The following is a 12,004-nucleotide window of genomic DNA, read 5'->3' as shown; positions in this document are numbered from 1 at the left end:
GGCTTGCGGAGACCTCATCCCTCCCTACCGAGCCACGTGACGTGGTGCATAACAACACGATTCGGAAGATGGTGTCAATGCTCTCTTCGTTCGGCCGGCGCATTTTCCCAGGATGCATAGCGTGGGCTTTGCCATGCCGTTTCTCCGCTCGCAAGATTGGGGTCAATTTATCTGCATCGTGCAAAATAATTCTCAACGTCGGATTGATTGGCTCGTTGAATTTTTTTTTTCTTTTTTTTTTTTTTTTTTTTTATGCATTGCATTGCCTTGCAATTCTACGTCGAGTAGAAGTTTTCTGCGATGCATTGTTACGTGTACAAAAAGCACGCTACTTTTCGCGTGAAAGAAAATCAAGAGTCTCTTAATGGCTTGTTATATTTACACTTTGAAAATTATTCTCGCTTAACTCAGACGACCTCGGTTATTAATCTAGATTTTTCGACTTTGTATCAAGATTACGTTCACCTCACACCCAATTCTGTCATCCCCTACGCAGCTTGGCTAAGAATTTAACAAAATTATCCTACGGATTGAAAGATTGCTGAAAATTGTAGAATTATTCTTTTTTACAAATCTACTGTAATATTTCAGTCGCGTATAAAGACAATTGGCTAAATATAGAATATTTATTTATATTTCAATACCGCGCATATATACCGCAGTAAGATATTCTATATCGCATTCATGTTTACGTTTACATGGGTATCGATGAATTTTTTTCCCCCCTCAACAATTTGTTCATTACTTCGATGCCGAGAATCAATAACGTCAACAAAGTCGTCTTTATAAAGAGTAATTACCAGACGCTGTGGGTGACGTCTTATAACGAGCCAATGAGTCGGCGAAAGTCATATCAAGAGGCTGATGATATAGGAACGCGATCAAACGTACTTGAAATATTTACGTACAGAGCTTCTTAATCGTCAAGTTGTCTGCTGCATGCCGTTAATGCAGCTGCTCCAGGACAGTCAACGCCAAGTTATACTGTATAAAACACTAATACCCATCGTACCAAGTCGTCATCCTAGGATATCCGTAGCTATGAATGTGCAAAGCGTTTTATAAGCATAGAACCGGGTCGCGTAAAGACATGCAGGACCACTGAGTCCTAAACCCACGTCACATCCGGTGCGGAGAGCTAAGATAGCTCTGCCTGTTTCACTTTGTAACGAAAATAGTACCGAAGATATTAAATATAACATTACAGCAGAATTTCTGTAACTTTTTACTCATGCGTGGTTTTAAGCGACCAGCTTGTATGAAGTATATAATTTACAATATGCATGATGCGGCAGCGTTGCAATCCATTCTCCACAACGCAGAATCTTGTGTGTGCACTTCGTAATACACATATACATATATATTATAGTTATTATACCTGTTTGAATAGAAATACCATTGAGGTTATGTTATACCTGTGTGCTTGCTATTTTACGGCATATTATACCGGCATACAGCATCTTTCTGATAATATCGTTGCTAAAATACCACGGGCAGCAATAAAGTCGACATTTTATTGCTCACGGTGAAATACTTCCATCATCCAATAAAAGGAATAGCCTGTATCCACAATGCTTTCAACTTTGACTCTTGAACACTGGCAGAGTGCAAGCCGTGCGGCATCCGAGTCGTCCGAGTATGCTTCGATTCTTTTCTTATTTTTGTCATCTATTCTCTTCTCTTCACTCACAGTGCATTGCCCGTAATGCTATATTTAATCACCGCTAAGTATATCCTACATGCGCACTAATTAAGTTTACTCAGTTAAAGTATCCTTCGATATACACCGCATGCTCTTGGACTATTGATCTATAATCCTAAATAAGGTTTAATTAAAAATTGAAGTGTAATCGTCGGTAAAGTAATTGTTGATGGATTTTGCGAAACCCTCTTGGTATCCTCGTGAGAATTCTCGTTCTCTTTTTCCCCCATCCTTCTTAAGGAATTTGGTATCGCGTTAAGAATGCAAATGGCCGGTCCACGGGGCCTCGGGGCTCTGGGAGAAGAGACCAAGGGAGAAAATAAGAGAAGAGTCGGGATGACGGATTCCCGCGCACCTGCATCCACGTACCTACACACTACAGCGGTATCGCCGTTAGAGGATAGTCGTGAAAGGTCCTTATTCCCCTCTCGCCCCTTCCCTTCACCGAGAATAGTATCTATTGGCTATTGTATTCCAACTCCACGCGGTGCATGTGGGAGCCTTTTACAAGATGATTAATCGTGCTCTTTGATGGGCTCTGTTGGTCCGTCGCGTCCTCTGCCTGCTTGCCTGCTTGCCTGCTTCCCTGCCTGACTGCAGTCGCTTCGACGCTCGACCAAAACCGGCATGCAACGCGTAGGAAGAGGAGGAAGAAAAAAAATGCGCTTTTTCTTCGCTCATCAGTCAACGTGGGGTTATTTCCTTACCCGCTCATCCTCCACCTTCTTTATTCTTTCCACATCATTCTCACTCTCTTCCGTTCTTCTTCTTCTTCTTCTTCTTCTTCTTCTTCCTCCTCCACTTTTCCTCCCCTCCTCACCCCCCACTCATGGGGTACATCCTCTTCATACCGTGCCCGAGTTATTGTTTGACTTGGTGAACGATCCGACGCTGTCCAGTTATACCCGCTCCCATCAATTTTACTGATCTACCAAGGCGTGTAGGTGTCGGTATAATGTGAGCTTGTATCTTGTCTACGTGTTAAAAGTACACAAGTCGTTATATCGGGGCTGCAGGAAGCCGTTGGACGTGCTTCTCTATTTGCCCGATTCAAAAATTCGATTCTGATACTTGACGAATTTAGAATATAGGCCGTTTCCTAACTTGACGATTCTTCTTAAAATTTCTTGCAGGGTTTTGATTCTTGTTGATCAATTTAATTATAGAGTTTAAACGTGCATCGGTTTTCATCGCGTTACGTACTAGTTTTAGTCATCGTTTTATCCAGTTGTGCCGATATTCGTTACGCGAAATTGGAAGTTGTGTCGACAAATGGTAGAGGGCTGTTTGAATCTCCATGAAAACTTAAGCATCGTAACAGTGAAATTAAGGGGACATTTACAGAAATTTTTGAAAATTCTGGGGTATTTTAGTTAATTTTTTTCTCATTTAGGAAAAGTTGTTTAAAATTTTAGGGGATTCGGGTATGCATTTCTTCTAAAAATGAGAAAATTCATTTTCCGCGCAAGGTTTCTCACTTAATATTTATAGCATAGTATACGAATTTTTCTGGCATAATGTACCTGCAAATGTTCACAAATTGTCATAAGATTTTTTCAATAGATTCATTTCCAAAGCAAAGTATGAATTGGTTGTACGCACTCATACAAATTGAAAATTCTCGACCCAAAAAATTTGGTAAGGCCCGAAATTGATACGGGCCCATTCAGCGAAGGGATGAAAGTGTACAGAAACGCTAAAAATTCGCAAATCGATTTTTTGGCCCTGAATGCCTCCCTAATAAACAGAAAATCTGATGAAGGTACATACGAAGGGTATACAGTGACTACTTAAACGGTGCATCCAGCAAAGGATATCAAATCCAAACATTTTATGCCCACTTAGCGACCCCAGCGACGTTATACCTTCACCTTACAACAAGTAAAAACAAGTTTAAAAAATTTCTTCAATTCCTCTCGGAGTCCATCGCGAAGTATATATTATTCACATAGTGTTTCCGTAGCGTGCAGACTTTCTGCCTCATTTTGTGTCGCCCACTCCAAGGACATGGTGGAGTAGACCGACGCCAGACGCCTGGACGGATCAAGTCTCATGCTCGTACCGATATCGAGCGGCGCGGGCGTCGGCGGTGACTAATACCTGTGTGGAACATACCTGCGAAAAATTTCGCCAAAGTATGTATTCAGTATTGAATGCAATTCAATATACTCACACTGCAGAGATAACCTGATTCTATGTGACTACTTTAGCAGATTTGAGTTGACGACTATGGGAGTTGCACTGTCGAGTTGTAAAATTTATCTTATCTCAATTGTCAGTGTTTCGAGCTATTTGAAAACTAGTACAAATAATTGGACACCCTGTTGACCGTTCTTTTCTTATACTGCTCCAATTTCGGTACTGCAAGGCAGTTAGTACAAATCGTTATAGCATATTGTTTCAAGACACCTTATTGGGATAGTCTTGTAATTGACCGCAACCCTTGTTGGTTCAGTGATAAGCCGGTAACTTGAATAAACAGAAGTGCGAAATTGATTTTTCGATAGCCATGTGAGTAAAGCTAACTGGAATACCAGAGTCAGGTGCAGTTTCAAGTGTAGTCAAACGCTCTTGAGGTGTAATCGAAAGTGGTCAGAAGTGAGATTGGTAGGTGATGCAATTGTCCATTCGGTTTCGTCGCATCCTAAATCGCAGCAAGTGACGTCATATGAAAAATGAATGGATTTGTTACTTACTTGCCCGATGTTTTCAGCACGATATTGAGAATTTGAAATTATTCGGAAAACCCTTGCGCGGGCGAGACTAAACCACATCGATAAATTGTACAAGTTCAGTGCACTTGCTAAAAGTTGAAATAAAAATGGTTCAATCCATTCTCTTCATCCGTACTTTCGTCCTCTTTCTTTAACATCATGCTTATGTAGACATGAACTATACAGTATAGTGTACATGTGCGTGGATGTACTTTTTTGCTCAGTTGTTAACTTTCTCTCTCTCTCTTTCTTTCCCTCGCTCTCACTTCATTCTCCGTCCTCCTTCTCTCCGCGAGAAACTTAATTATAGTTCTTGTATACCCCGAGTCGGTCAATGAAGGCATGCGGCCCTGCCGGGCAGGCAGCATGGTACAGTTCCCACGTGCATTTCAGAGCCTGGGCACAGGACTCCTACTTCGTCGGCCGGGTCCTGGGTTGAAGCTCCTCTCTCCCACACGGTGGCGCTAAAATAAAATGACCAGCGCGGAATGCAGAAGCAAAAGAGGTGGAGTGCAGGGAGAGGGCTGAGAGATCTTCCTCCTCCGAGGCTCTTAGGAACCGCGAGCCTATATAACGACGACGAAAGGCAGGGGATAAGGCGGGAAAGAGATGGATAGAGAGAGGGGAGGGACCAGGTAAAGGAACGGAGGCAGAGAACCACGGGTTTCCATCCGACACCTTGGTTGCCCTGCCAGAATGCTGGCCCGTAGTCGCTCGCGCCAAATATACCCGAGCAGCGTCGACGAGGTGAGGAATGCGAGATGCAGCCTGCTGACTGGTTAATACCCTGGTGAATCCGTCCGTGTGAAACGCAGCGATGGGTCATTTTAAGTCTCAAAATGGACAAATATTCCGCAGATCTTTGGAACCAGATGTGGTTCCGGTCTATGGTGAAATTCATCTCAAAAGCACCTATGGAGCTAGAAGTGTAATATTGTAGTGGTAATCAACACCAAAAATTCTTCATTCATGTTCGACTACTGTCAAGTCTGTTGTAACATTTGATTCAAATTCAATGAAAGATTCAATTAGGAAAAGGAACAATTCGTAATCAATGAATGCAATGGACGAATGGATGTCGCTTTTTCTATCTTATATTCCAATTTTATCTTGACATTTTTCATGTGTATATCAATCGTATATTAGTCGACTAAACACTTCTCTAAGCAAATTTTATGGAGAACCATTGGTAATGGGCTAGATTTGAATAGTGTTTCTAGATGAATGAGATATTTTTTTTTCTCGATGGTTATTTACCGTGGTACTTTTAGAAATGAATAAGACAATTTTGGTCATAGTTAACACTTCAATCATGGTCATCACGGTCAGGAAAACCGGGAAATGTCAGGGAATTTCAAACTTGGTTAGGGACAAAAGAGGTGATCAAACCTTAAATAAGGACCGCCTAATATATACATATATATTTAGATGTCTTTTCATGAAATTTTTCTCAATATTGGTCAATTTCCTAATGAATTTAAATTGAAATCAAACGTAGAATTGGAGACATTTTAATTGGGGATTCGTAGAACTAGTGACCTTTAAACTGGAAAAATTCGATAACTGATCAGGGAAAATTTTTTTTCTGTAAAAAATGTCCACCACGTCAATGTATTTACCTACTTGGAGTGCTTGAGAGAAAATCAGTACCTACTTCTTTTTGCAGAAAAGTTTTGTGTGTTGTACAGATTTTGAGTGATGGATAAAATACTTAGCAGGAAATTCTACCGAACTTCTTGACGTTCTACCCTCACCCCTGGTACTCGTACTGCACAGTATTCCTGTTATTAATCCAAGCTGGAAAATCCTAATTTTAACAAGAAAACAAAATGAACAATTCGAATTTCGGTCTACGCCTGATAAAAAAATCACTATAAGGATATCGAATAGATGATCGAAAATACTTGACTAAAATTATCCAGTTATAAAATGAAATGGCTCGATAGCCGGGATCCTCGTCCTCCGGTGGGACTACACGGGCAGTGCTACTCACTCATACCGGTTTTAATCGATATATACGAGGCGACAGACATTCCTATACCTACACCCACCCACCCAACGACCCGGTGTCCGTTCCTTCTACCTCTCTATGCCACAGGTGGCAGTTGCGGGTGTGTCACTGGTGCGTAATGCTAGAGCGATAAATGGGATTGTCAGTGGGAGACAAAGCAGGCGCTTGTCGCCCGTGGCGCAGCTCAAGCAGTAGACCTGCAGTCGCTTGATCCTGCGCGCCGACGTCGCTGTCGTTGATACTCGAAAGCTTACGATTAAGGTGCTTATAAAGACGCGTTGTACACCTCGAAAACGCGTGGATGCAAAAACTCCTATACCGCTCGAGCGATCAGAGTGAAACTTGGGCAATTAATGCCTTATTTTGGCAAAAAGTGGAGCGTCTTTTTTACTTCTTCAAAATTTGGAAAAAAATTTTACAGATTGGTTACCATCCACAGAAATTGGCCAAATTTTCACAGTTGCACCGAATGGATCGAACTATCCGGTATGACACCACTCGGCGGTGATGAAACACACATTTTGAGCCCAGTTCCATGAGATTTGATAATGAAATGACGAAATGGCAGCTGATCTGGTTCTCGATTATGAAGAACACCGAAATCTCATTTTGGCGACATTTGTTACCGACATTACGAGCATGCCGGTAATTTTTTACCGACATTACACGCATACTTTACCGGCATGCGGGTAATGTCGGTAACAAATGTCGCCAAAATGAGATTTCGGTGTACTTCGTAATCGAAAACCAGATCAGCTGCCATTTCATGGCAGGCAGTGTGTCTGCACGTCTGAAAATACCTGCTGCATCGGGAATGACAGGAATGAAATCCAAGTGCTTTCGGGCGGCAGAGCTGCGGTCGAACGGATGTGCAGAGAGGAAGCGAGATGAACGATACACTTCGAAATAAGCTGCACCGACCGATTCGCTCACCCTTCGACAGCCTGTCGGAGAAAGACATAGGTACTCACCTCTTACCGTTTATTGCGAGATTCCAGAGGCCGGGAAAAAAGGAAAACCGAAGGAGAGAAAGGAACGACTTGCGATGCGGCATCCTTGCGTTGTACGTTCACCACTTCGGGAACGTAATGTGGCCGCGAACCACGTGAAACGAGATACTGCAACAGCTCCAGAACCCTCGTTGCGTCCAGAGAAAACGGTGAAAATTAACAGGTTAAGTGACCAACTACGCATGCGCAAAATAGTTGAAGTCCATTGGTCGGTTAGATCGCACTACGGCAATAATTTCGTCTGTAGGGCAGGGCAATCAACTTACTCGAAACGGGGCATGAAATGGCGAATTGTCCAGTGCCGAATTGAAATTCAAGTAATTAGATCAGTGACATTAAAACTAAGCCAAGTCATCCGGAATAAATTCATTGACTAATTCGGATCTACTTAACCTAAAGAAATTTGCATCAATCCACGTAATCTGCGTCAACCGCTTATGACAGCTGGAACTGGAGGTGGCCAACCTGCATTAATCGACGACGATGATGGCGCATGCGCAATTGGATGCTTGGATTGCTAACGATAAGCTTCAACGTTTCCTCTCGGTATATGTGGTACGAAACGTGTTCAATACCGCAATTTAAGTATAATACCCAAAATCATGATTAGCTTATCGCCAGAAGAGTGATATACGGAGGAAATAAGTCGCTGTAACATGGGTTTTGCAAGTACAGCCAAAATGGGCTTTTTCCAATCTGGCAAACTCGTTAGTCATTGAACTTGCAAAATTCCACCTATTGGGACAGATTTTCTTGATGTCACTATATGAGTAGGTACTAAAGTATCCTGGTCCAGCGAATTATATTTTCCATTTATATCGTCAGTTAGATGGATTCAAAGCTGTATTCAAGTTTTAAACTCTAGAATTCTTTTCAGGAATTCACGTATATATTAACCCCTACGAGCATATCGCCATGAACCAACCAACCAACCAACCAACCATTCAACCAGCAGCGTTCCTCCTTTTTAACATTTTATCATATTTCTATCCACAGTATACTACATATCAAAAGATGTTTTTTCTGTAAGAAATCTCAAACTCAGAGCTTTCAGTGAAATTCACGTGTCAGTCGAGGCACGATCGCGAGGCTTTCTCCCTGCCAAAGAAAAAAACGGTTTGAATATTTTTGCAAGGTATAACATCTGTGAATATATCTGATTAACCTTACAAAGTAATAGTGCTTACATTTAATCGGATACAGACATAAAAGAATCGTACCGTGAATCGTTGGAAAAGAAAAAACCGAGGGTGGGAGGATCGAAGGAACAATTTGGTCAAGACCGATTGGATATATTTTTTAACTCCAATCCACCGTATTTAATTCCCGGTGTGACTGGGTATTTCTGCGAAAAAAAAGAAAAGAAATGAAAAAGTTGGAGGAATGAGACACCGAAGTAAAAAAAAATGGTGCTTCAAAAGGCCCCGGAAGTATCACTATCGTTTCGTTCGATATGTAACATAATATACACCAGTTAAATCGAGGGGGAGCGATGACTTGGCAATTTTAAATCAGAACGCACGGTGGCGCTGATTCCACCTTGTTAGACGACTGCGTTCTTGAATTTGGTTCCCACGTTGAACGCAACGGTGCAGTCGCAGCCAGCAAAAGGTTGTTTCCGAAAAAAAGCTCCTCCTCTCTTTGTCCGACAAGGACAAACCTCGAGGCTGCCGCGCCTGTTTTCGGAACTACCTTCAATGGGTCTGGAGGAGACGGTGCTCGTGGGATATCGGTCTAAGAAAATTTAGTTTGGTGTTGGCGTATCGCTAACAATGGACCATTGACGCCGAAACTTGGAGTGGAGGGGATCTTTGTTCGCTTCCAAACGTACTGGCACACCCATATTTACGGATATGTGTACAGGACTCCCATCCAAGTTTCACAACTTTATAAACATTCAACATCACGGCTGCCATCTAATATTCTCTTTCTTATTTTTCTTCTTCCGCTTCTTCCACTTGTCGACCTCCTTCCTCTTCGTCTTCTTATTCCATAATAATAAAGCGTTATTTCTCATTATTACACTATGAAAGAGGGACATATCGTGACTCATAAAATAGCGCCTTATTTACAATGGAGTTAACTTTGAGGATGAATGCAATCTTGGTCTGAAGAAAAAGTTGGGAAAAGAGAGAAAACCAAACACTGTTTCAAGGTATTCCAGTTTGCGATGATGATCGTGAAAACGATTTGAATATCATTTCTTTAATCTACTAGAAATGAATTTACGGAAATTCGAATAACGCAGGCTGAGATAGAAGGAAGGTTCAAAATGATTAAACTCTTATATTTTTAATCCGATTCTTTTTTTTGGATCAATTTTGTTCGCTGACCAACGCCTCACAAATTCATTGAAAAATATTGAAGCAATTTTACGTAATAGTATTGTTAGAACTGTGCAATTAGTATAATTGTTGACGCACATTTGGGACGACGCTTTATGGAACTATAAATGTAAACTAACAAAACAACGTATCTTGTTTCGTAATAAAAAATTTTAGTTACAAAGGTGTATAATAATTGGAAGTAAAAAAGGAGTGAAGTAAAAAGTAGCCAACCGCTAGTCCGTTCTCTCTATGTGTAAAAGAATTTTTAGGTTATCCTGTGGAAATCTCTGACCAACGAAATAGGGCTCAGAAACATTTTACATAGCAGCGATGTTGCTTCATCCATGTTTACTATCATTGGCTCAAATAATATTGCCGGAGATTTATCAAACCGTTCTTTCTCTTCGTCCAACTTTTGACCCAGATTGTACATCCCATTCATCTTTAAACTTCGGTTCGTGCTTTATACTTGGTATTGCCATTAACGCTGACGCAAATATTACTACAGAGTTTGGAAACTCTCGTAAACGCGTATCGTTTCATGTACGAAATATGTTATCGCCAACCTGATAACCCCGGGTAATTAGCAATATAACCGTACATACTTATTTGTACAAGTAGGCTGTACTATATAATCTTTATACGAAAATAGAACTAATTACTGCCGAGTATACGATAAATTTATACAAGGATATAAAAAACAACGGTCCAGAAAAAATATAACACTTACGATGAGCTTATCTAGAGTAAAAAGGAAATATAATTTTTATTTTTGATTATAGTTTCTTATCTTTCAGCAAAATCTGTCGAGCACTGGGCATTTGGTGCTTTGATTAATGCACTTTCTTGGAGTATTGTTAAGTTGGAAATAGTAAAAATTAGAATGTTTAGCAAAATTTTTTGCCGCCCAGTGCATGGCTTCGCAATCAGTTGCTCGTTTGGATACAAAATTTGATTAAAACTTATTTTGAATTACTTCCCCAAGTCAGATGAATAAAAATATCTGAAATGAACAAAATATTCCGCTTAATTCAACTATTCTCAACAAGAACACGATTTAAATAGTAAACATACATATGCTTGCAATAAATTTTGAGGTTATGCAGAAAGAAAAAACGTAGAATCTTTATATTACCGCATTTAATCCGCGGATTTGTATTTATTGAAGATTCCAGGCTTAAATTTTGCTAGGGATAAATTTCTCTATTACTCGAAACTGACAACACGAGGTTTTAATACGTGAGAACAAAGTCTGTAGTACATATCAAGTTTTATAAATGAATCACTTAAGTAACTACGAAAAAAAAAAACGAATTCACCAGGATAATTATTGATGATTATAATACCTTGTTCCCTAAAATCAATTGTAAGGTCAATATCACGGGGACGCGTTTTAAATTCGGATTTATCAGACAATATGCACTTTCCATTCTGGACCGGAAATCTTCATCTCTTCGTATAACTTGATTATCATATTATTTTTGCACTAATTGATTCGGCAAACGGAGAGGATACTGATGAAAAATATCTGTTGCATTTGATTACAGACACCGTAACAGTGCTGGTCAGGCATTCCGAGAACAGAACTTTGACCCTCTTCAATCAAGTTTATCGCTCAATGGCTGTGGAAACGTATCCGTCTGTGAAGAGCCTGTATCGGGATATAGTGAACTACGTTGCACCCGAGAACACACCGGACTCCCTGCAGCAGCCTCGGACACGTGATATGCTGTACCTCAGCTTCCTCAACTTTTTCGAGGAATTGTTCCCCACTGCTTTCCATCGGGCAGTGGATCCCCTCAAGCAGGATTTCTCCAAGGATTTCAAATCCTGCCTCAGAGATGCCGTCGACACCATCAAACCGTTCGGCGAAATCCCTAGGGAGATCTCACAGTCCGTCGTAAAGAGCCTCGAGGCTACCAGGGTACTGATCCAAGCCTTAACACTCGGGAAAACTGTCCTGGACAAAACCGACGGAGCCCTTTTCGCCTCTCAGACACCTCAGCAAACCGCCTGCTTCGAAGCTCTCCAGAGGATGACCTACTGCTCAAAATGTCACGGTATCGCCGGCGACATCAGGCCTTGCTCTGCGCTTTGCATAAACGTTATCAGGTGAGAAAAGTTCAATTATCAAAAGTTCAAAAGTATAATCATGAAAAAAAAATTCTATAACGTTACTGTCGATAACAATGTTTTCTCTGCTAATTCATTCTGATGAAGAAATGTGTAAATAAAGCTTG

General features: G+C 40.9%; 1 protein-coding gene across 1 annotated transcript in view; it reads left to right on the top strand.

Annotated features, from left to right (window-relative positions):
- Positions 1-12,004, top strand: part of LOC124404166 (division abnormally delayed protein) — a 56,599-nt gene that overhangs the window by 31,457 nt on the left and 13,138 nt on the right. The window contains exon 3 of the mRNA XM_046878095.1: positions 11,312-11,876. Within this exon, the coding sequence (XP_046734051.1) occupies positions 11,312-11,876 (565 nt within the window). The remainder of the gene's footprint in view (positions 1-11,311; positions 11,877-12,004) is intronic.

The sequence above is a fragment of the Diprion similis genome, chromosome 3 (genome assembly GCF_021155765.1).
Source record: "Diprion similis isolate iyDipSimi1 chromosome 3, iyDipSimi1.1, whole genome shotgun sequence".
In the NCBI taxonomy this organism is placed as follows: Eukaryota; Metazoa; Arthropoda; class Insecta; order Hymenoptera; family Diprionidae; genus Diprion; species Diprion similis.
The sequence above is the reverse complement of the archived record's forward strand: the minus strand, read 5'-3'. Positions and strand labels throughout refer to the sequence as shown.